At 45.4% G+C, this 24733-nt stretch overlaps 1 protein-coding gene across 2 annotated transcripts in view; it reads left to right on the forward strand.

Moving 5' to 3' along the window:
• The window catches only part of C2H4orf19 (chromosome 2 C4orf19 homolog), a 75688-nt gene that overhangs the window by 19811 nt on the left and 31144 nt on the right, over positions 1 to 24733 (forward strand). Inside the window, exon 2 of one of the 2 annotated variants that reach the window (XM_059721626.1) lies at positions 16705 to 16795. In XM_059721626.1, the coding sequence (XP_059577609.1) occupies positions 16744 to 16795 (52 nt within the window). In that variant the 5' untranslated portion in view covers positions 16705 to 16743. Of the gene's footprint in view, positions 1 to 16704; positions 16796 to 24733 lie in introns of those variants that run through there. The other variant, XM_059721628.1, reaches the window with a different exon arrangement.

The following is a 24733-nucleotide window of genomic DNA, read 5'->3' on the forward strand; positions in this document are numbered from 1 at the left end:
TTGCTTTGCAAAGTCCTCAGTCCAGATGGCAATGAAGGATCAGGAAAGTCCTCTGTTATTTAGATGGCAATTAAGAATCAGTGAGCAAGTAGATTTGTATGTTAGGTTTTTAAAAAAATAACAGTACTGTGCGTATTTCCCTGTTTCTCTCCCTGGTTTTCAGGAAAAGCCTTTGACTCACCTTGCTCTAGGTGCTCAGTGACAACTATACTCAAACTCTTCAGACCTCAAATTGACACCCTAGGGACAGAAATTACACCTAGATCAGTTTAAGCAATCAGAAATTGGTTTAAATCTGTAATATAAAAGAAGTTCAGTGCACATGAACCAGTTTCAAAATGGCCAAAACTAGTTTAAGATAAGGCTGATTGAATATAGTATCAGACTTAACTGATTTGGGTCAAACCGGTTTATGGAACTTCTGTCTCAGACCCCTTCCTGGTTTAAGTTAAATCGGAGTCCCCCAGCATCCCAGCATGCTCTACAGCCCTGGGCTGGTCTGTACTCTGTGCTCTAGTGGAGCAGAGCTGGCCCCACCTCTCTGCTCTCTAGCCTAAGTAGGGACTGGGCATGGCCAGATATTGGCCCTGCATGGCCCCCTAAGGTGAAGGGGTCAGGGAAGGTGTTTATTCCTTCCCCTGTCCCACTGGCATGGCCCCCAGAAGCCCCTGTCAGGCATTCCTCCCCCCCGCCCCACCCCACTCGCTGCTGGAGCAGCAGAGGATGTGGCCAGCCCCAGCAGCAGCCTCAAACGAACAGGGGATGGAGGCAGGTTTAATTCCTCGTTCCCTCCCCAGGCCACATTCACTTCAGGCTGTTGCCGGGGCTGGCTAGTCCCCCTGCCACTTAAGCGGTGAGCGGGGCAAAATGCCTGACAGGCCCTGGCTGGGGTCCATGATGGTGGGACTGAGGGAAATTAAATCTCCCTCCATCCCCCATTCACTCGAGGCTGCTGCCAGAGTAAGCCATACCCCTTCCAGGCAGCCAGTGGGGGAGTGGGAGGGGGAGGATGTCTGACAGGGGCTGCTCCACCCTGGCCAGGCAGACCCTGGCTGGGGTCCCCCAGGGAGAGAGGGGAGGGAGAGGGGAATAAACCCCCTCCCTGCCCCCTTCACCTCAGGGGGCCATGTAGGGCCAGCGTCTGGCCATGCCCCGATCCCTGGCTGCTCTGCCTCGGCCAGGTAGACACTGGTTCGGGTTCATGCCAGTGGTACAAGGGAGGAAGGGAAGAATTAAACCCCCCTCCATCTCCCCATTCACTACGGTTGCTGCCAGGGCTGGCCACACCCCCTGCCACACCAGCAGTGAGGGAGAAGGGTAGGAAATGCCTGGCAGGGACTGCTTCCTTATTCCCCCTCCAGGAACACCCTCACTGGGGACCATGCAGGCCAGAGTCAGGGTTTAAACTCCTCCCCAATCATACTCAGCCTAGCCACACTCCCCCATCGCCTCAGCTTCCCTCTAGCTGAGGGCCTGCTCTAGTGCCCCTTGGTTCTGGCCTGAGCCACTGTAGGCATCTGGTTGCATTTCCAGAATCAAAAGTGAATGTCTGTTCACTTGCTTGCTGGTTCAAGAGTAACCTGCAAAGATTGAATTGATTCAGGCTCAGGCTTTCTGAATGTCTGTACTTAGTCTAGTGGTGTGATCCCCTTGGGCATCTTCAAAGTGAGACAATAGCTCCATCATGGGCTGAGAACCCTAGTTCAAAGACTTTGTCTTTACACAGTGAATTGGTTTTCTTGTGGGCAATTTTATCTATTTGAAATCCTCAAAATAATACATTTTTATGGGTTGAAGTGAAATTGCAGTGTGCTAGAAATGGTACTTTTTAAGGCTGTATCATCTGGCAGTGGCTACTTGAGATACCTATGGAAATTCAACAATGGAGTCTGTCACATAGTAAAACATGTGTGGCATAGGAAGTTTTTTCACTGATAAAGATAAAAATAAGCTGAGTAAACAAGCCTTTTTTTCTCTCACAGCCAACTTTATGTCAAACACAAGAGAAAAGCAAAGGCAAGGAGTGTTCGTCTTTGTAATGGGCAAACATGTTTCTATCTTCTCAGGCCCATTTATCACCTTTTCACTCTAGGGCTAGGGACAGACATTCACAAAGCTGGAGCCTGAATTGATTCAACCTTTCCAGGTTAGTCTAACCTGCCTAGGCCGAACCAGTTTGTAACAGGACAGACAGTCTCCTTGGACTGCACAAATGCAGGCACATGCCTGCACTTGCTCAGGCTGGGAGCCAGTGGAAGGGGTGATGCTAGAGCATGCCCTCGGCTGCAGACAAGCTATGATGGGGGAGGGGCATGGCCAGTCCTAGCTGAACTGGCGAGGGACCTAAGCCAGGTCTGCCAGACGCTCCCCCCTCGCTACTACCACAACAGGGCACCATGGCCCCTGAGGCAGGGCAGAGAGGACGGTTAGTCTCCCCTCTACCCCCACTGGCAGCTGGGCCTGTGCACCACTGCCACCACACTCGCTCCCTGCAGTGCAATAGGCCCCCTGCTGTCCCCTCTGCAGGCCGCCAGAGAGAGGAGGAATAACCCCTATTCCTGCTCCCTCCCCATCCAAGGGGCCCTGTCTGGCCATGCCCCCAGCCCACCACTGCAGTGGGAGGGGGAAGGGCCCTTGTTGGGGGCAGCAGCCCCTGTCATAATGTCAGGGAGAGTAAGCCTGTTCCCGGTGCGGGCGCTGGAGTGCTGGGTGGGCAGCGCTGTGGCAGGCTGTGCACAACAGAGCATCCAGAGCAGGCCAGAGCCCTCCAAGCGCCCCCAGCACCGCTGTGCTCTGCAGCAGCTCTGCCAGCCCAACAGCATGGCCCCCACCCAGAATAGGCTTGTGCTTGGGGAAATGGGGATGGGGGCTGGTGCCACAATCACAGGCACTCTCCCTCACTGCTCCAGGGGCTGTGTGGGGGTAGGGGTGAGGCCAGATGCAACCTGCAAGGATGCTGGGGTGGGGGCAGGAAGAGGGGTTCTCCACTCTGCCCCCGGTCACTGCCGCAGGGTCTGCCCACCCCAGCCACAGCTGCCACACAGTCTGCACTTGAGGCAGCATCCCTTCTTGCCAGGAGGGGACTGGTCCCAAGCACAGACTGAGTGACAGCTGCCCCAAGTGCAGACGAGCACAGATTGAGTGATGGAGTTGGTCTGCAGCCACTCTGTCTGTGCTCGGGGCCAGACCCCTCCCAGCAGGAGAGGATGCTGTGGCCAGCCACTGGAGTGGTAAGGTGGGAGCTACTATGACTGGGGCAGCAGTCCCTGTCCCCATTTCCCCATGCGTGAGCCTCTTCCCAGTGGGGGCCACACTGTGGGACCAGCAGAGCTGCTGTGGAGTGCACAGGACTAGAGGAGCTTGCAGGGCTCTGGCCCTCTGGACACTGGTGCTGCAGCAAGCAGCACACCTCAGCTCTGCCAGCCTGCAGCACAGCACCCCCACCAGGAAGGGGCTCGTGCTCCCTGATATTATGACAGGGGCTGCTGCTCCCTCCCACTGCAGCAGCAGGGCAGGGGCATGGCCAGACAGGGCCCCTTGGGGGAGGCAGAGATGAGAGCTTTTCCTCCTCCCTCAGGCATCCAGCAGAGGAGACAGCAGGGGGTCTATTTTGTGGCAGGGAGCAAGTGTGGCAGTGATGGTGTGCGGACCCAGCTGCCAGTGGGGGTAGAGGGGAGACTAACTCTCCTCCCTGCCCACCTCTGCCTCAGGAGCTATGGTGCTCAGGCCCCTGCTGGGGGGAATTGAACCTGTCCCTTGCCAGACTCCCACCCCTGCCTGTCCCTACTCTGGCTGGGGAGAAGAGGGGCGGGGCCAGCCTGGCTGGGCTGGAGCAGAGAGCCCAGCCCAGAGAGCATGCCAAGATGCTGGAGGAGTTTGGTTTAACTTAAACAAGGAAGGGGTCTGGGACAGACATTGTATAAACCGGTTTGAGCCAAATCAGTTAAGTCTGATGCTACATTCAAACCAGTTATCTTAAACCAGCTTCAGCCATTTTGAAACTGGTTTATGTGTACTGAATGTTTGTTCTGTTACAGGTTTAAACCAATTTCTGATCACTTCAACCGGTTTATGTCTAACCTAGAACAATAGAGGATGTGGTCTGCAAACTGACTATCCCCCATGTTGTACTCATTTAAAGCACAGAGATGCTTGACAAAATTGACAAAAAAATTGTCTGAATCTGACAGTTCAACAAAAGTGAAACATTTTATGAGGCCACAACACTTTCAGAAAGTTCTATCAGCTACCAAGCAGGTTTCCAATGGAACTCTGCCTACCAGATGGATTTCTATCAGAAATGTGTTCATTTTTCTGCCAGCTCAGCCACACATTTCCTTGGTAGCTCACCTGATGGCCTGCTAGGGAGTTCAAGCCTTCTGATTTCTGGAATTCAGCAGTGTGCCTGGCAGACTGACAAGGAACCAGAGTATGGGATCCCCTGTCCTAAGGTACATAGTCATTCAGCAGCCCAGACTCCAAGCATTTCACTGCTCATTTCCTCTGGGGCAGAGACCTGCGTGCAGATTGCCCTGAAACTAGGTTCCATCCTTTCTCTTTCAATTAAAGGGTTAGATTACACATGCAATGAGATATTCTTCTGCAATCTAAGGAAGTAAGCATTGCCTACAAAAGTGTATGTATGCCTTTTTCAATTAGTTAATCTATAAAGGTGGCACTCTACCCTAGCTTCTGCCAAACCAAAGAAAATGAAAATTGTCATTGTACTACTCATACCAGGGTCGTCTCCATACACACATATAGTTTAATTAAGTTAAACCTGAAAAAGGCAAAGGATTGTTTTCTTGGGTTTTATGATTTCTACAGAAGGTCTAAGAGATAAACTTAACCAATATATCACTCTTATACTAAGACCCTCCTGAAAATAAAGTTGCACTGATTTAGCTACTTTTATTTAACTAAATTGGTGTGATTTCTCCCTGTAGACTAGCCTTTGGGTCCCCAATCCTGCATGTGTTACCTACGGGTGGATAGTTGCATGAAAGCAGTTCCTCACAAAGTACATACACCTCTGTGTTGTAGTAAGGGCCTGCCCAAAGGGAACCGCTGAAAGATTGGATTCTTTACTTATCTTTTCTTCTCAGTTGCAAACATGCTTTACAGCGTTGTTCCTCTTGCAAAACTACTCTCCAGAGCAGGTTATTGCAAATGTGCACTTTTACTCTCAGGCCTGGTGTACACATACAAATATGTGCATACACATGCACACGTGATTTAGTTAAACCAGAGCAGCCTTCATATATGGATACTCTACATCAAATAAACATTTGCTTATGCTGGATAAATTTATCCTTGTTTTTTTAACAGTGGAAGTTCTGTGTGCAGACAAATAGCCTTAAATGGATGTTTAAACTGTTTCATTCTCATTGCATTAAAATATTAAGATTAATTATTATAAAGTTCTAGGTCCCGTTAAGAAATGTTCTGGGCGCCACACTTCAGGAGGGATGTGGACAACACGGAGAAGGTCCAGAGAAGGGCCACTCGCATGATCAGGGGGCAGCAGGGCAGGTCCTACGAGGAGAGGCTAAGGGACCTGAACCTGTTCCGCCTCCACAAGAGAAGGCTGAGAGGGGATCTAGTGGCCATTTACAAACTAGTCAGAGGGGACCAGCAGGTATTGGGGGAGTCCCTGTTCCCCCGAGCACTACCAGGAGTGACTAGAAATAATGATCACAAGCTGGCAGAGGGTAGATTCAGGCTAGATATCAGGAGGCGCTACTTCACTGGCAGGGTGGCTAGGATCTGGAACCAACTTCCAAGAGAAGTGGTGCTGGCTCCTACCCTGGGGGTCCTTAAGAGGAGGCTAGATGAACACCTTGCTGTGGTCGTTTGACCCCAGCGCTCTTTCCTGCCATGGCAGGGGGTCGGACTTGATGATCTGCTCAGGTCCCTTACGACCCTACAACCTATGAAACTATGAATGTAATTCAATCTGTATTTCAAAAGCTGCTACACCTAGAACCAACAGTTTATAATCTCATCTAGTGCCTAAATTGTGAACGTGTTTTCATTTAAATGAGGAAAACATGTTGCTGAAAGAGTGGTCCGTAGTAATTTACAGTTTTAGATTTTAAAAATGATTTAAACACATAAACAGTAGATCTGAGTGCAGGAAGTGATGCACAAGAAGGCTTTTGTTTTCTTTAACATACCCTGGGTAGTTAACACAAAGGTAAGGACATAGATACAAAAGGAAATCTGTTTCTTCAATAAAAAACAATGTGTACAAATTACATAAACATACACTGTAGTATTCACTCCTGACTGCATCATCATTTACTCTTGTGCAAAGAGTTTCATACACTATATAGACTAAAAAATGTTTTTTTTTCCCATTAGCTTAATGAAAGTGAACATGCACACACACCATATTCACTGCCCATGCAGATAAAGTATGACACCTAGGCTAGGGAGACATTACACATACACCAGTTTAAGTGACCAGAAACTGGCTTAAGCCTGTAACAAAACAGACGTTCAGTGCACATAAACCAGTTTGAAAATGGCTGAAACCAGTTTGAGATAAATCTGGTTGAATGTAGTATCAGACTTAACTGATTTGGCTCAAACTGGTTTATGCAATGTTGATGCAATGTGTTGAAAAAGACAATCCTTTGCCTTTTTCAGGTTTAACTTAATTAAACTATGTGTGTGTATGGAGAGGACCCTGGTATGAGTAGTACAATGACAATTTTCATTTTCTTTGGTTTGGCAGAAGCCAGGGTAGAGTGCCACCTTAATAGATTAACTCATTCAAGAAGGCATCAACTTTTGTAGGCAACAGCTTACTTCCTTAGATTGCAGAAGGATATCTCATTGCATGTGTAATCTAATAAATAAACCAGTTTGGCTCAAACTGGTTTATGCAAGACCCCTTTCTGGTCTAACTTAATCCAGAGTCCTCCAGCATCCCAGATGCTTTGCAGCCCTGGGCAGGGCTCTCAGCTCCACAGCAGGGCTGGCTCTGCCCCTCTGCTCCCTGGCTGGAGCTTCAGCAGAGACTTGCAGGCACAGCAGTGGCTTCTTCCTACCCCAACACCCCCTGCCTTACCAATCGCTGCTCAAGCAGGGATCCCTCCCTCCTCTCTTTCACAGCACAGACCTTAGCCATGAGGGGCCTGATTCTTGTTGTGGCAGTGCAACCTTGGCCCCTTCCCCACCATGCTCCCTGAGGCACAAATGCAGCCACCGGCAGCAAGCCAGGCAAAGATCCAGACCCCAGTGCAGCTGCTTACAGCCTCACAGCTGCCTGCTACAAACAGCCCAGGCTCTGTGCAGGCTCCTGCTACCTCTCATGGAGCCTGAGCTGATGGCAGCAGGGCTTGTAGCTTCCCTGCCATGAACAGTCTGGGCTCTGGGCAGGCTCCTGCCACCTGCTGTGGAGCCTGGGCTGCTGACAGCAGGGCTTGTAGCCTCCCCACCACCTGCTGTGAGCAGCCTGGGCTCCATAGCGGCTGTGGCTGCATGCATACCTCGGGTGCATGGCAGGGAAGAGGCCAGGCTTGTGCTGCCAGCCACCCAGGCTTCAAGGTTGTGCTGCCCCAAGCCTCTTCCCTGCCATGTGCCCTGAAGCATGCATGCACCCACTACCACCACCACCACCGAGACAGGCCAGGGCTCTGGACCCCAATGCACCAGTTGCGGCTTCCTGAGTGTTTGCCACAGACAGCCTGGGCTCATCCTCCCCACCACCTGCTGTTTACCCCCTGGCTTCTAGCCTGTGCCACTGGATTTATGGGATGTCTGTGGCTAGGGATAGACATTTAAAAAGCCTGAGCTTGAATTGATTCAATCTTTGCAGGTTAGTCTAACTTAGCTAGGAGAAATCAGTTTTGTAACTAGATAGAATCTCAGAAATTCAGGTACATGTCTCCAGTGTCTCAGGCTAGAAGCCAGGGGGTGCTAGAGCAGAACTCCCTTCACTTGCACATAGCTGACCTGAGGGGGCATGGCCAGGCCCCAGCAGGACTCTGTGATTATGGAGGGGTCCCCCCACTTGATAACAGAGCATTTATCAGCTCTGTTATCAGCATTTAACACCCCATCAGAAAACAAAGCCTTGCTCATTACAAGCTCTTCTTAAACAGCTTTTTCCAAAGGAAAATTGCATACCAGGCTCTGGCTTCTTTACTATTTATTCCATCCGGGAAGAGCACACACCAAGTGCAGATGCTTCCTCAGCCTGATGAAGGGTTTTTAAGTCCAAAAGCTTGCTAAGAAAATTTTTTCCAACTATTTAGCTGGTCTAATAAAAGATATTAGATTTACCCAAAGAACCTTGGCTGCCTTTTCCAAAGGAAGGAATGTAGGGACATTACCATCTGACCTGCTGATTACCTCCAAAAATCTTTAAGTGTACACTGTCCTATCTGCCTTACACAACATTAGCTAGCATACCACATGCTGGCTATAGTCTGTGCTATGGGAGAGAGAAGGAAGGGATCTCTGCTTAAGAAGTGAGGGGCGGGGGAGGAGGGGGGCATGGGGAAGGCAGCAGACCCTGCTGTGCTTGCAAGTCTCTGCCAGAACTCCAGCCAAGAAGCAGAGGGGAAGGGGCAGCTCTGCTGTGGAGCAGAGAGCCCTGCCCAGTCTAGCCCAAAGAGCATGCTGGGTTGCTGGGGGTGTCTGGTTTCACTTAAATCAGCAAGGGGTCTGGGACAGATATTGCATAAACCGGTTTGAGCCAAATCAGTTAAGTCTGATACTACAGTCAACCAGGTTTATCTCAAACCAGTTTCAGCCATTTTCAAAGTGGTTTATGTGCACTGAACATCTGTTCTGTTACAGGGTTAAACCAGTTTCTGATCACTTAAACCGGTTTATGCATAATTTGTGTCCCTAGCCTGTGTGGTTACAAACCGGTTTAGCCTAGCCATGTTAGACTAACTTGCAAAGATTGAATCAATTCACGCTCAGGCTTTTTGAATGTCTGTCCCTAGCCTGAGTATTCTGTTGGAGAGACTGATGTTTGCCTCCCACTGAAGGAGTGCATGGGAAGACCATTTCCTAAACCCATGGTATTAATAGAGATACTAGCTAAGTACAGGCAGTCAAAAAGCTCAAGGATGAACCAATTCAATCTTCTCATGTTAGTCTAAGCTGCATAGATTGAACCAAGAAGCAAGTGAACAGGCATTCACTTTTGATTCAAGAATATGCCTACATGCCTACAGGAGCTGACAGCTTGGGCCAAAGGTAGCCTGCCCACCTTGCAAGGGGGTGGTTTTCAGGGGAGATGGAAAGCATCCTGGGATGCTGGGGAACTATGAATTAACTTGAATCTAAAGAGGATCTGGGACAGAAATTCAATAAACCAATGTAACCAATCAGTTAAGTCTGAGACTACATCCATCCACATTTATCTTAAACTAGTGTCATGCATTTTTAAAGCAGTTTATGTGCACTGAACGTCTGTTATGCTACAGATTTGAATCAGTGTCTGATCACTTACACCAATTAATATGTAACTTCTGTCCTAACCCCTGTGTCTCTCACCTTGTGGCTTGCCTTCTGTATAGCCTTCATAGTGGAAGCTTCCTGACTGCTAGGTGGCAGAAAGCATGCAAGTTAATGCTGATGGATAAGAACTGATTCCTTTGCAAAAAAACTACAGGCTTCTGTAGAGTTAAATGCATTGTCCTTAGCACTTCTTCCTAAATGTCCTCCTCCCAACAACCACGTCCCCTACCCCCCACTCAAGTTTATACTGTCTTCTCCCACAGTGGGAAGTCTGGGAAAGTCTTCATGGAGGGGCAACTGTGGAGTTTGGGGAACTGGTGACCCTTGCTGCAGAGATGGCATATCCCTGCTCATCATGTTGCTTTGCTGAGATGCTCAGGATCTATTCTTCCCTGAGGAGGTTGTAATGCATGACCCTAAATCCTGGGTTAAAACTTGGAATGTGTAAATATTGCAGGTTGGTTCTATAAGTAGCAAATCCCATAAATAAATATATTACACTTGTAATCCCTTCATTCAGATTACTGAGATTTATGAAACCATATATTTATTGTAGTTTTTTCCTATGAAAAAATGTTGCTATTAGAGCTGATACTAAATAAACGCATTGGTGAAGGATACAGAAAACCAAGTGAATGGTTTTAACATGTCTGGTATAACACTACATTTCAGGGGTCAGCAACCTCTGGCATGTGTGCCAGAGCACGGCATGAGGCCATTTTGCTCAGTGCACAATACAGCTGGCCCGAGCATTAGGCCTTTCACAGTGCTGAGCTGAGGGGGACATGATCAGTCCCTGGCAGGATGCCCTGATTAGGGAGGGGTTCCCCCTCCCGAACACCCCAGCAGGCAGTTATAACAGTGTTTATCACCCCTAACTCAGTGTTCATTACCCCATCAGAAAAAAGGCTCTCTCCATTAGGTCAAGCTCATCTTAAACTGCTTTTCCAAGAAAGGAACCAGTTTCCCACAGCACATACTGTAGCTATGATGTGGTCTGCTAACTAATGCTGACAGGTGTCTGTGTAAGGCAGAGGGGAGGGGGGAATCCCTGTTTAGCAGGTAGTGGGGAGGGAGCAGGGAGAAGCCAAGCCAGGCAGATGCCTGCAGTCTGTGCCGGAGCTCCAGCCAGGGAACAGAGGGGAGGGGCCAGCCCTGCTGTGGCGCAGAGAGCCCAGCCTGGAAAGCGTGCCAGGATGCTGGGGGACTCTGGTTTAACTTCAACCAGGGAGGGGTCTGGGACAGACATTGCATAACTGATTTGGGTCAAACCGGTTTAAGTGTGATGCTCTACATTCAACCAGGTTTATTTCAAACAGGTTTCCACCATTTCAAACTGACTTATGTGCACTGAACTTCTGTTCTGTTACAGATGTTCTGTTACAGTGTCATGGGATGGGGTCCCTAAGGATGGCCATGTTACCCCTAAGGCCCCTTGACTGTGCCAATTCGGCCCAATGGACACCCTCTATTCTCGCCTACCACCTTTTGATGAATTTATGATATAGGGAGGCTGCCTTCACATCCCATTGGATATGGTCCTAATGAATTTCCTCGACCCCGTGGTTTCCTGGACCCCTTTTGGGTCCCGTTCCAAAACAGATGTCACAGGACACCCCAGCCTTATGGGCTATATGCATGGCTCCAACCGTCCCTTTACCACACCCCAAATCTCACAGATGGTACTGACACTGTCCGGTCTGGGCTTTGTTATGAATCAGCCCCCTTGTCCTCTCTGGGCTCTCAGCAGCCCTGTCTCTGCACCCCTCGGCACCGGGGTCTGTGCACCCCAAATGCCACACCCTCTCTGGCACCAGGGTCCCCACGCTACAGTGGGCCCCCAATGTGGCCTCCTCTTTCCCCAAATAGCCTCACCCAAATCACCGGTCTTATAAAACGGCAAACAAAACATAATCCCCTGGGCTATAACATAACACAAGCTATATAAAGGTGTGCTCAGCCCTTTTACATTACCCAGAGCAGAACTTAGTCAGGCCTCTTGCCTTAATTTGCTCTAGGAGGGCTCCTTCTCCCTTGGCCACCAGCAGAGAACTGCCTTCCTGGCTTCAGCCCTGGGGTTTATATATGAGCTAGACCCTGCCACTTCTGGTCAGCTGACCGCTGGCAGGTGTGGGCCCAACTAACTCATTCTGGCTGTCCTGGTAACCAGCAGCTGGGGCTCCTAAATCACTGCTAGGGCTCTCTCCCTAGCAGTTTCAGCCCTTTAAAGGAGTAGGGCACCTAAGTGCTCTGTGACGTACAGGTTGAAACTAGTTTCTGATCACTTAAACTGTTGTATGTGTAATGTCTGACCCTAGCCTCAGAGGGAAATTACAAGAACTCAGATACACTTTCCTTGACCCTAATCAGCTATAAACCTTCTATTATTATTTATTTATATTGCGGTCGAAGAATGGGTTCCTAGTGCATTAAAGAACTGCAACAACACACATAATAACAAATAATCCTTGCCTGAGAGAGCTCACAACTGACCCTACTGACAAGATAGTGCAAAACATTCTGTTCTATCTGAAAAATTGCATCACAATTGCAACCCAGACTCTCTTTGATTCTCCATTTGTGGAGTAGGAGTCCACATTTTCCATGAAGTATCTGGATGCAATTCAGGAAGGACTAAATCTTTCTCAGTAGGTTAAATCCTGGCTGGGGAACTGTAGAGTCACTAACGATGTATTTCTGTGGCAAGTTAGTATTTATCCAGGCTTCCCATTGGGGAAGAAGATGACAACCTTCTCATGGTCTTCCCTGTTACATGCTAAAGCACAACCAATGTCATCAACTCGATGACTGAACACCTGAAAAGGGCCTCTCAATCAGGATTACAACGCCATTTTATTTAAGGCCCTCCTTGCTGTTATAAGTCTATTCAAGGGGCTAGGGCTGGCCAGCAGGCCCTAGGCTCCCTCTCCCTTTCAGTAATGGGGAAGAGGCCCCATAACAGATAACAGGACTATCCAGTTATTATACAATAATGTGATACAATGGAACAAATGATTTAGATGGAATGTAAGCTGTCATGATTCAGGGCATAAACCAAAACTATAGGCAAGTCAGTATAAAATGTTATAAGTTAACAGTCTACTAACTGTCTATGTTAACTCTTCCTTGGAGTTACATAGTAGAGGCAGAATACAGGACTAGACTTGAGTCTGATCCAGTCTGGCAGTTCTGTTTCCTGTACTTAAAAACATGCAACTGAAAATACAATAAAAAACAGTGATAGGGCCTAAGCCATTACTGAACTATTATGAGGGCTTTTTGTTTCATGCTGTGCCAGGAAATAAATTCTATCAGAAATATTTTTAATACATGTAAGCATGTATTTGGATACATGTAATGAAATTCTTTATCAGTCCAATAATTACTTTTTTGTTTTCATATCTGATACTCCATAACAGTCATTGTTAATGCTCTTTGTTGAGCAGAACTAAGGTGGAACCAAGAAAGTGACATTAGCCATCTAACCCCCTGTAACCTGCTGCTCTTTTGTGGAAATGATCCGGGTGTTCAAAGAGCAAGGGATTTGTGGCAATCATTGGCTTGCCACCTGCTTGAAGCATTCAGCTCTGTCTAGCACAATAATGCTGGCCAGCTTTCACAAACAAGCACACAATAACATTTGGATATTTATAGCTTGTGTAAAAAGTATGGGGGGGGCATTTACTATACATTTCTAGAGCAAGTCAAACCCATTAATTACATTAATTCTCATGTTCAGCTTCAAAAGGAAAAATATAGCTGACTTTTGGGGTTGGCAACCACAGGAACTGGGAATTGTGTTTGTTTTTTCACTTTACAATTATATTTGAATCATCTGGATGGGTTGATTTTTTTCTAACTGTACAAGTAGCTGTGCATTTAAACTCCTACAGAGATCCGTAAGATATTGATACTTGAGAAAGGTGCTCTCAAGTGGCTTCTTAAAGGCATTTGTGGGCCTATCGCCAATGACTTCCCACTGATGACCTGATTTCTATGGCAGTTGCATGCCTAAATACCTTTAAGGATCTGGGATCCCTAAGTGACTTGTAGGATAGAACTCTGACATTCCTCTCACAGAAATGTCTTCTCTAGTTTTTAAAATTATTATCATTATTACTGCTGCTGCTGCTGTTGTTGTTGTGATTATTATTATTCCCCTAAAATAAATACTTTGGGATTAAGGCAGGCAAGACAAAGATACTACAACCAACAACCCTGCATACTTTGGGATTAGAAGTCACTAGTGCTTGAGTAACAGTCTGTTGTACTTCAGTAGATAATACTCTTGTTTATAACAGACGCAAAGCAATTCTCCAAAACCACGATCTTTAAGCATTCTAGAATAAACAACAATATTTTCTTGCCTGTAAATATTATTCCTGGGTACAAACTAGAAAATATTCCAAATGTGATAGTTTGCTGCTTGTGTCCTGCCAGGAGTGCATAGCATCTGTGTGTGTGGGAAAGGGGCCCAAAATCTAAGAAGGACACTTTCATGGTTCATGCCACTTCCATAAAAAAGAAAAGAAAAACTATATCAAAATGCAGTAAAAAGACTTCATGGAATCTGAGTCAAGGAAATAACTCATGTTACGGATAACTGATGTAACGGATAGAAATGTAACCTTAAACCAGGAAACGCAAAAATCAGCATATTAATAGTTTATATAAAATAACGCTGCTGAAAAACTGGGAAATGTACAATTGGAGGAAACCCTGGAATACCAGAGCAAAGACTAGAGGGTCTCTTCCTTCTCTAGATTCTCTAAATGAGACGGATGCAAATTGTTGTTGTGGCCTGAAATTCTAAGTTGGACAGAAAAAAAGATGTGTTTTAACACTTGTACTTTGAAAAAAGGAAATATTGATGGAAGTGGGAGACAGAGTGCTGAATCCTAAACCTAAGTCTGGAAATTGTTGGTATTATAGGGCTATGCAAATACAGACAAAAAAGAAACTGCATGTTGCCAACTGATCCTTTGTGCCCTCAACGGCTGGTATCAAAGGTACTGTCACTAAGGGGTGAAAAAACTAAGGCTCTAATGGACATAACCCATGGTTTTACAGGGTTTCTAAGGAAAAATGCAAGAGCAGGGTTGGCTGGTCCAGAAGGGGCTGACAGGTCTTCAACAGAGGTCAGCAGGTCCACATGGGGTTCGTGGGTCCCTTAGGCTAGGGACAGAAGTTACACATAAACCAGTTTAAGTGATCAGAAACTGGTTCAGTACACATAAACCAGTTTCAAAATGGCCAAAACCGGTTTGAGATAAACCTGTTTGAATGTACTATCAGACTTAACGGACTGAGCTCAAACCAGTTTATGCAGCTTGCCCCAGACCCTTTCCTAGTTTAAGTTTTCTCAGCATCCCGACTTATCCCACCATTCATCCCATGCAGGGAGTAAGCGGCGGCAGTGGTGGTTGTAGCTGGCAGACCTCGGCTGCAGTCCCCCAGGGGCAAAAGGAACAGAGTGGGGAAATAACCCCACTCCCTGCACCCTTTGCCTCAGGGGGCCATGCCAGCCATCATCTGGCTGCAGCTCACCACCACGCCTATCCTCTCCCCCATCGCTGCAGGAGTAATAGGAGAGTGCCCAGAAGACCCCAGCTCAAGTCCATGCTGGTTTTAATTCCCACTTCCCTGGCCAGTTCACTGCAGGTTACTGCTGAGGCCTGGCCACGATTCCCCAGTACAGCCTCAGCAGCTTCCCTGCAGCTGAGGCCATGCTCTAGCACCCCCCAGCTTCTGGCCTGAGCAACTTACTTAAGAAAGCGTCTGTCATCTATAAATTTATTTTTCCTTACCACAGTGGAGTGGTGAGAAATATGCAGTTTGGGGATCAAAAAATTAGTTCTGAATTCTAGAACTTTCATGAAAAGAAGTTATAATCTCAAGATCCATTTTCATTTCATGCAAGTTTTTTTTTCCTTTCATGGTTCAATAAATCTTTACAGCAGGGGTGTCAAAGATACAGCTCATGGAGCCCTATCATCCAGCCCACTGTGCAACCCATGGGCTCTGGATGCCACATGTATAATATGCCACATGTAGTGTCCAGTAGAGGGCAACAAAAATGGCACATGACTTCTGAGGAGAGGCTGAGGGAACTGGGCTTATTTAGTCTATAGAAGATAAAGCTAAGAGGGAATTTAATAGCAGCCTTCAACTATCTGAAGGGTGGTTACAAAGTGGGTGAAGTAGGATTGTTCTCGGTAATGGCAGATGGCAGAAAAAGGAGCAGTGGTCTCAAGTGAAGCAAAGAAAGTTTAGGTTAGATATTAGGAAGAACTTTCTCACTAGGAAGGCAGTAAAACACTGGAACAGGTTACCCAGAGAGGTTGTGGAATCTCCATCCTTGGAGGCTTTTAAGAGCTGGCTAGACAAAACCTTGCCTGGGGTGATATAGTTGGCGATGGTCTTGCTTTGATCAGGGAGTAGGATTAGATGACCTCCTGAGGTCCCTTTGAACCCTAATTTTCTATGATTCTAAAATTAAAGCATATTTTTCTAAATGATGAGTTCAAACCTTATCTTCATTTTGGTGTTTAACTGGGTATAATTTATATAATCAAAATCAAATAACTTCATGCAAAAATGGCCTAAGAAAAGTAGGGCAGTCAGTCATTTTCTGTCCAAACATTGTAAATCATATATTGCCTGTTATCCCATTTGTCTGTAGTATCAGGTCATGATTCTCTGTAGAGAGTCATGTTGTTTCTTCAAGTAAATTAAATCCTACTCCTCTTTGATCATAAGGGTGAAGGCACCTATTTTCTTGTGAAAAGTGATGGTCAGCTTCATGTAACCTTACACAACAAAGAAGCCCTGTGTGGTGTGTGAATTCCAGATGGAATACATTTCTAGTGCAGCAATAACATAGAACAGGTAGAGTAATAGTTAAACAAGTGCACAGAGATAAATTGAAATATCAGATGCTTTGGATTCAACCAGATATAACTTTTGAAAATAGACACCCCAAAACAAGAAAGTAACTTTTCCTAATGCCTAAAAAGTGAATTCTTATGCTGCAAAAGCTTCGCCCAATGTTTATGCCAAAGCAGGTTTACCATATTTAATTTATATTTTGACCATGTGACTTTAAGAGAATGAATTTACAGCTACTAAATGAAAAAGGAAACAGAAGAAGTATCTATAGCAGAAGTACTGCTACAGATGAGGCATGGAACTAGTCTAATAACTTTTTATTACAAATTCCAGGTGATTATACAATATGAAAACTGCTTTCTGACTGGACCCATGATGACTACGTCGCTTCTACTCACTCCCATTAACAACCTGTGCAGACATGGTAAGCATTACTTGGAAGGGTATGTCTGAATTCACATGCAGTTGTATCTTACAGCAAACAGAAGCAACTCAGTGCCTAAGCCTAGGAACAGATGTTATCATTAAGGTGCATTAAGCATGCAGAAAGTGCTTTATAGCTGTAACAGAACAGATTTTCACAGCACATAAACCACTTTAAAAATGGTGGCTCCCAGTCTGAGTGGAGTCAACCCTAAGTGGATGTGGTATCAGACTAAGGTGCTTTAGGTTAGAGTGCTTTATCAAATGTCTGTACCACATCCATCGCAAATTAAGGAAGGTCACATTCCTCCAGTATCCCAAGGACCCTCATTGCACAGCTTGGTAGCCTTGGCCAGTCCTCATCTGCTCCAGGCAAGCATGGGCCCAGCCCCACCCCCAGACTGTCACAGAGAGGAGACAAAAAAGGCTCGGTCTCCTCCCTGCCTGGCTAGGTGGGGGGCAGGGTGAATGGAGTCATCCCCCCTTTCCTCCCCACCCCCATCTGCAAGAACCTCATAAAGCTTGCTGGCTCAGGGGTTGAGAGGCCCAGGTTGTGTGTGGGCATCAAGGGAGCTCCATTCCCTACCAGCCACAGTTCCCAGCATGGAAAAAACCTCTACAGGCAGCCCCATGCTGCAGCTTCTGGTTGCAGCTGTCAGGAGGCTCCGGCAGGGGGAGGGAGGGCTGTGAATGGAGCCCCCATGTCACACAGACTCGGCCCAGCACCCACAAGCCTGAAGCCAGCAAGCTGCGGAGAGGCCCTCATGGCAAGGAGGGTTCCATTCACCTACCCCAACCCCAGCCACTGCTCACAGCCACCACCTGGCAGGGGAGCAGGGCTAGGGAGAGGGGCCGCTCCAGCAGCCTTCTGGGAGATGTGCCAGAGCACCTCCTGCCTGCTGGCCCCTTCGGTGCTCCCTACCCCCAAGGGCAAATGTCCATTATGTTCACTCCTGCATTCTTCTAGAGCACTTTGAGTAAAGCGCGATACTTAGAGCCAGCATTCCCTCCAAGCTGCGCATCATGCACAGCCACGCAGGCACACCTGGCAGTGCAGCATGGGGGTGCCTGTGCAGCCGCACGCACCACACAGCTTAGAGGAAACACTGCTTAGAGCACTTTTGCCTCAGGCTTTTTGAACATGTGTACTTAGCCCAATTGCTTTGTTCTCCTCTCTGAAAACAACACTACTATAATTAACATTGCTACCACTCCCCTACCGCCAAATTTAGGGAACCAGGGCAGTAGGCTTGATCTGGTATGTGGGGCTGGGGCCATGCACCAAATCATGCCATGCATCAAACTAACATGGGATGGGGCCTAGATCCCACGCACCAGATCCAGCCTGCAGACTGACCCTGCAACACTCACCCAGCCTGCAGCCCAGAAAAGTTGGGTGCCACTGTCCTGAATGATGACATAAAGAGCAACAGTATATCACTAAACTGAAGGTTTATTTGATTATCTGCCAGCTCTTGCCTGCATTGCTCTTTAAGTGTCAAGTCTTCAAAATTAGTATGTTTTATAACATTAGATCTTATGCTAAACGATCTTATGAAGGCTTTAAAAAAATAAAAGCCCTTTTGTTTAATAGAAACCCATTAAACTGTGGAGTAGGCCAAATTTCACAGTGAAATGATGCAATCACTTGACATGTTGATATAGATATTCTTACAGTTTGCTACCAGCTGTGACTCATTCACTCTTCTCTTTGGGATTATTTCTTCCCTGTTTCCAGTCAATTTATTTAAACTTACCCTTTGTAAAATACACAAGAAAAAGTATTGTGCCTGCTAATCTTTAACACATTTTTTTTCAGCAGATGAAAGCAAATCTTAATAAATATCAAAGCCCCTGAGTGTTTAAGTAATTAAAAGAGGATGTATTTTTTGCACTTGGTAGCTAAAATCTATATTCTGTTAATACATATCAAGGCCACTGACTAGATCCCTACATCAAACAAAAAAGGACATGAAGGTAAAATTACACTGTTAGTCAAATTAATCATAGAGTGGAACAGCAATTAACTTAGTAGTTGCTGAGGATGTATTTTGTAATTAAGTATGGGTAAACCTCTCTCATCAAATTATAATAAAATTAATATTCACAGGAACACCAGAGAACATTCCTTAACAGATTAATACAAAAAGATTCAAGTTCAAAAGCAACAGTGTTTCTGCATAATAAAAATTCTACAACAATAGATTGCATTCCTCTAAGAAAGTCTTCATAAATGTGTTATTTACTTCAGAGCACTAACATGAGCTAAGTACCTTAACAGATATATAGTCAGATACATTCCCTGTCGTTTGGGTTGCTGGTTATAGCTGTGTTGGTCTAAGGACATAGGCAGACAAGGTTCTTTGGGTAAATGTGATATTTATTAGACCAACTAAATAGCTGAAAAAATTGTTTTCTGAAAGCTTTTGAATCCAAACAAACTTTCTCAGGCATATCAAGAGTCTGCTGGTGAACTGTGAGCGCTTCTGGATAGAAACTGCCCAGGAGAGCTTACAATTCACCAGTAGATTCTCAATATACTTGAAGAAGGGTGTTTGTGGCCAAAAGCTTGCAAAGAACAATTTTTCCAACTATTTAGTTGGTCTAATAAAAGGTACCCTCTACCTAAATAACCTTGTTTCCCTGTCTTGCATTTTAGATAGTAATATTAAGCAGTCTTGTTGTGCTGTAAATTTCCAAAGTGCTGTATAACCTATAAGGGTTGGGAAGGAATTGAAATTGTGAAATACAAGACAGGTTAAGTCATTTGCTGTAGGCCACAGATCAATGTAAGTTAAGGGTTTCTCAGTTCTCATGAATGCCCTAGATCAGCAGTGTCAATCATCCTGCTCATCTGAGTTCAAACCTTATCTTCAAACATTTTGGTGTTTAACTGGGTCTGGTTTGTATAATCAAAAATCATATAATTTCATGCAGAAATGGCCTAAGAAAAGTAAGGCAGTCAGTCATATATAGGGCTCTGTTAACAGGGATTCTTATGCCGTGCACAACTTCACGCTGCCACTCCCACTGCTGCCAGGTGGGCAAGTGTTCCTCACCATGGCAGTGTGGCTAGATACTCTATGTCACAGTTTATCTTTATTTTGTAAACATATTTCTCCTTCTTGCCCTCTCCAAGCAGTAGACATATTAATGCATTTTCCATTCACCCTGAAGCACACATACAGATATAATGATCTCTTTATCAAATGACTACAATATTTTTTAAATGCCTGAGGTATTTTTTAAGTTTCCAAGTTAATGGAAGAGTCTCAAAGAGGGAATTCTGACAAGTGTAAAGGAATGAGAAAGTTTTAGATTATGCTATAAATACTTAGTTCCCAACTAAAATAACCTGTGCAGCTGCAAATGTGAGGATTTGCTCATTTTTATTTCTAATTGAAAGGAATAGTACTACATTTTGGACACAATCAGCACAGTATGTAAGCACATGCTTTACACTAAGTAGGTTAGTTTTCCTAGTCGCTTCAACGGGTTATGCATACACTTAAGCATTTGCTTGATCAGGGCTCATTTTAAGAATTTTAAATTATATTTCTACATTGTTTCCTGCAGACAGTTTCCTAATCATAATATTGTTAATGATTTTAGTATAAACGTGAAATATTATTATTATGTACATGTATTATTATTCCTAGGTGAAAAATGCTATTTTATTGTAGAATAAAGACATTTAAGAATTTAAACTCTTCAAGGCCTCTGATGGAGTACACCCTGATTGCTAAGCATTTTATCCGCCCTCTCTTTCTATTACAAGGTGACAAGCATTGTGAGTAGCAGATGTGAAACACCTCAACTTTAGCAGGGCCTTCAATGCTGTCTCCCAAGATGCTGTCATAACTAAGCTAAGGGAAAACAGTTTAGATTAAACTATTGAAAGGAGGGTGCAATACAGTGGTTCAAAATTAGTAAATTTTAGGAGATTAGTAAATTTGCAGATGGCGCTAGTTCGAGATGCAGATGGCACTGGTTCAAGTGAGGCAGCAGACACTTTGAAGGATAAGATTTGGAGTCAAACTCCATACATTGTGACTTTATACATATACAAACTCCATACATTGTGCTGACTTTATTTCAGGCCATTTCTCTTATTTATCAAAGTGCAGGAAACTTAATAAAGACAACTACAATGTATTGCTCTTTGGTTGGAGCAGTCAAGACATTTAGGTTGGATACTAGAAAGAACTTGCTAACGATGAGGGTTGTTAAGCAATGGAACAGATTACCAAGAGAGAGTGGGGAATCTTGATCATCAGAAGCATTTAAAAGCAGTTAAGAAAACATTTGGCTGGGTTAGTTTAGATACAGATAATTTTGCCTTGAGCAGGGAATTGTACTAAATTTCTTGAGGTCCCTTCCAGGCTTAGTTTTATGTGGTTTTATTTAGTGTTTGAAATTTCTTCTGACACACCATTCTGTCCTCATTCAGGCATAGTAAACCTACGTAGACTAATATCTCTCTGTTCTGCTCTAAAACTGTTTCCAGTGATCATGCTATGTTGTTATAACTCCAGAGACTGACCCAACAGGTTTTGAACTATGTTTCTTTCCAGCCTTATTATTGTTAGGTGGTAACAACTGAAAGCCTGTCTTTTCACTCTGAAGTTTTAGAAAGTTAAATACCATAAAGAAGAAATATAGGCATACAGCGATGATTTAGCTGTTAAAGTCAAATTAAGCCACTCAAAAAAAGAAGAGACTATGAAAAGCCAGACAACAGGGAAGAACAGGTCTTTGAGGGGAGAAAGGGTGGCAACTAGGAAAAAGAAAGACGGAAAGCATGAAAAATGACTCCAGGCCCAAGAGAAAGGAGGAAAAAAAATCCCAAGCTGTAAGGATTCCCCTGGTTCTAGTCCCTGAAGGATAATTCTAGGAGAGCAACCACCAGAATCATGGAGAAGTAGGGCTGGAGGGGACCTCCAGAAGTCATGTAGTCCAACCCCCTGCTTGAGGCAGGATCACCCCTATCCAAACCATCCTATACCCAGAGACAACCACAGCACGGTACAGGGCCTGGGGCAAATCAGCCTGTGTGGGACCTGGATGTGGTGGCAGTGAGATGAGGGGAAGCAGGTGGCAAGTGGCCAGACATGAAGCCAGCCCAGCTATGCAGAGGCCCTCCACAGCACAGGGCCCAGGGCAGTCACCCTGATTCACACCCCCTGGGGATGGCCCTGCCTATATCCATCCTATAAATCCATAATCTAAACTCTACATAGTACTGTCAAACCTGACATCACACAGTCCTAACACCCTAACCTGCCACGGTCAAGCACAGGAACCATGGCAACCAATGTCCTGCTTCTATGAAATATATTCTCAAGAGATCCTGGGTAGGGGGCCATGCCCTCTGCCCCAAAGAAAGGCAAAACCACCATATCCCATACCAATCTGACCATGGGATAAAATTCCTTCCTGACCCCAAATACGGCGGTCGGCCTGACCCTGAGCAGAGGGGCAAGACTCTCTAGCCAGTCCCAGCAAGAGTACTGGCAAAAAACAATCAAAATCCCCAACCTTGGTTGCAGTCAACACCCAATGCCTTTGTGGGAGTTTTAGATACACCATGACATATGTAGCAGAAAAGGGGTGGGGGGCAAGGGCAACCAGCAAAGCCCAGAGCATTGGAAATACCTATAGTAGAACATAGGCATAGCTACACCTAAATCATCCCCAACCAATGGCTCTCCAACCTCTTCTTGAATATCTCCAGTGATAGAGAGTCCACAACTTCCCTAGGCAGTCTGTTTCACTGCCTCACTATTGTATCAGTGAAATTTATTTAGTATATATGGTTTTGGCATATTGTTTCAGTGATCTGAAGGTGATGTCATCACCAGTGTGAAGAGTGTTGAAGGCCACCAAGCAGCATTGTAAATGGACACAAGTCACCCACGTGGGACATGGTGTTAACTTGTACACAAGGGTATTTGTTGACATTGCCAAAGCGATGGTATAGGGTTAGTACAGGTTTGACCCAGTCCACTTCAAAAATGGTTGAGAAGTGCCCAATTATAGCCTGGCTGGTTAAATCCCTGCCTGCAGGGTCAGAGATGATGTGGTGATTGATTGGTGGTTGTGCTGAGCATTCTTCATGGCATTGAGTAAGTAAGGAAAAGTCAAAGGGTTTTGAAAGGGTTGACCATGTTGGGTGCCTGGAGGGGAGTGGAGCTATTGGTGGGTAGAATATGCCCCAGTGCACCGGCAGTATAGGATTATCCCACAGTCTGGCTCGTATGTTTACTTCAGTATTTGTGCAGCAGAGATAAGGGTGAGCAATGTTACTGAATACTGGTAACCATGGGAGTGGAGTGGAGCACATTGTGCCTGACAAGATGCACTGTAATGTGCAGTTGGGTGTCCACTAGTTGGCTGTGTGATGAACAAGCCCATACAGGGGCACAGTATTTAGTGACTGAATAACAGAGTGTGGGAGCAAATGAATGTAGCATAGAGGCACTGGCATCCTAAGTGGAGCCTGTGAGCTTGGCAAGTAAATTATTTCATGTTATGATTTTTAAAGTAGTTTTCTGGAAATGTGATTCATAAGTTAAAATCCAGTCAAGGATGACTCCAAGATAAACTGGGTGGGTTTTAAATTTGAAAGGCTGACCATTTAAAATGAGAGTGAGTTCATGATTTGCACTGGCATTATGCAAATGAAAAACACTTGAAAGAGTCTTTGAGATATTTGGTTTGAGGCACCATTCTAGGGAGCACTCTGACATCAGTCTCATGTCTCCATTAAGTGTGAGTTCCACACCTGAAGTCACAACTTTGGGTGGCAAAGGCACTGTCATCAGAGTAAACAAATTTTTGTGAGCTGGTCACAGGCCATCAGTATACAGGTTGAAAAGGAGAGGCACTAGTACTTATCCCTGAGGGAGGCCATTGATTTGATGACTCCAAGAGCGAGTTTGGTTGGCCAGGTGGACTCTAAAGTCTTCATATTTTTGCCAGATGACCAGTCTGCCAGACAGTATCATATGCTGCTGTTAAACCAATGAAGACAACATCAGCCTTCAGGCTTTTCTGAAAGCCATTTTCAATTAACCTGTTTAAGGCTAGAACTTGATCGCAAGTGCTCCATCTACAGCAGAATCCTGCTTAGTCTAGGTTTAGAGCAAAATCAATTACTGGAGAAATACATTGCAGAACTAGTCTCTCAAGTGTCTTGTAGCAGGCACTCAGGAGGGAGATTGGTCACTAACTTGCTGCTGATTGTGGGTCTTTGCCAGGCTTGGGTAGGCCAATGATTTTCGCTCAGCTCCATGCTGACAGAATTTGTTCTTCATACATAATAATATGGCTGAAGAAGAATAGAAGTCAAGCTTGAGGACTGAGGTGTTTCAAAAATTCTGGGTTATCATAACCAGTTGCAGTGCCAGATTTTATTTTGCACAGCATAGAGTTCAGTTCTGTTGGTGAAAAGATTTGTGGATTATTTTGGGTCTGAACATTGACAGAAATGATGCCATTCCATTCCCTCCCGGCAGTTCCAACGAGCAGTATCAAGTGATTCAAGCAGGTGATCTGTGATATCTGATTTTTCATACTCATCCAGTAGATCAGCACACTCTCCATCCATGCAAGGAGTGTACCAGGGGTGAAATCCTCTGGGAATAGAGGATTGTTCTGCTTTATAAACAGCACCACAGAAATACTTACAGGCTTCATCAACTGGGATATTTTGCCATGGGATGATAACAGTGGATCCTTCAACAGTCTCCATGAATAGGGACCAATTGACTTTCCAGAAGTTCCATCTGGGTTTTCTTACACATTTAATAACCGACCCACTGTGGATGAGTGATGGATGGTGTTGATTGTGTGGAAAGTCATTGAGAACATTGCAAGAACATTGTGGGGGGGCTGTTGAATGATATAATGCAATATAGGTCATCTTGGTAATCTTGGT

This window comes from Alligator mississippiensis, chromosome 2 (assembly GCF_030867095.1).
Source record: "Alligator mississippiensis isolate rAllMis1 chromosome 2, rAllMis1, whole genome shotgun sequence".
Taxonomy (NCBI): Eukaryota; Metazoa; Chordata; order Crocodylia; family Alligatoridae; genus Alligator; species Alligator mississippiensis.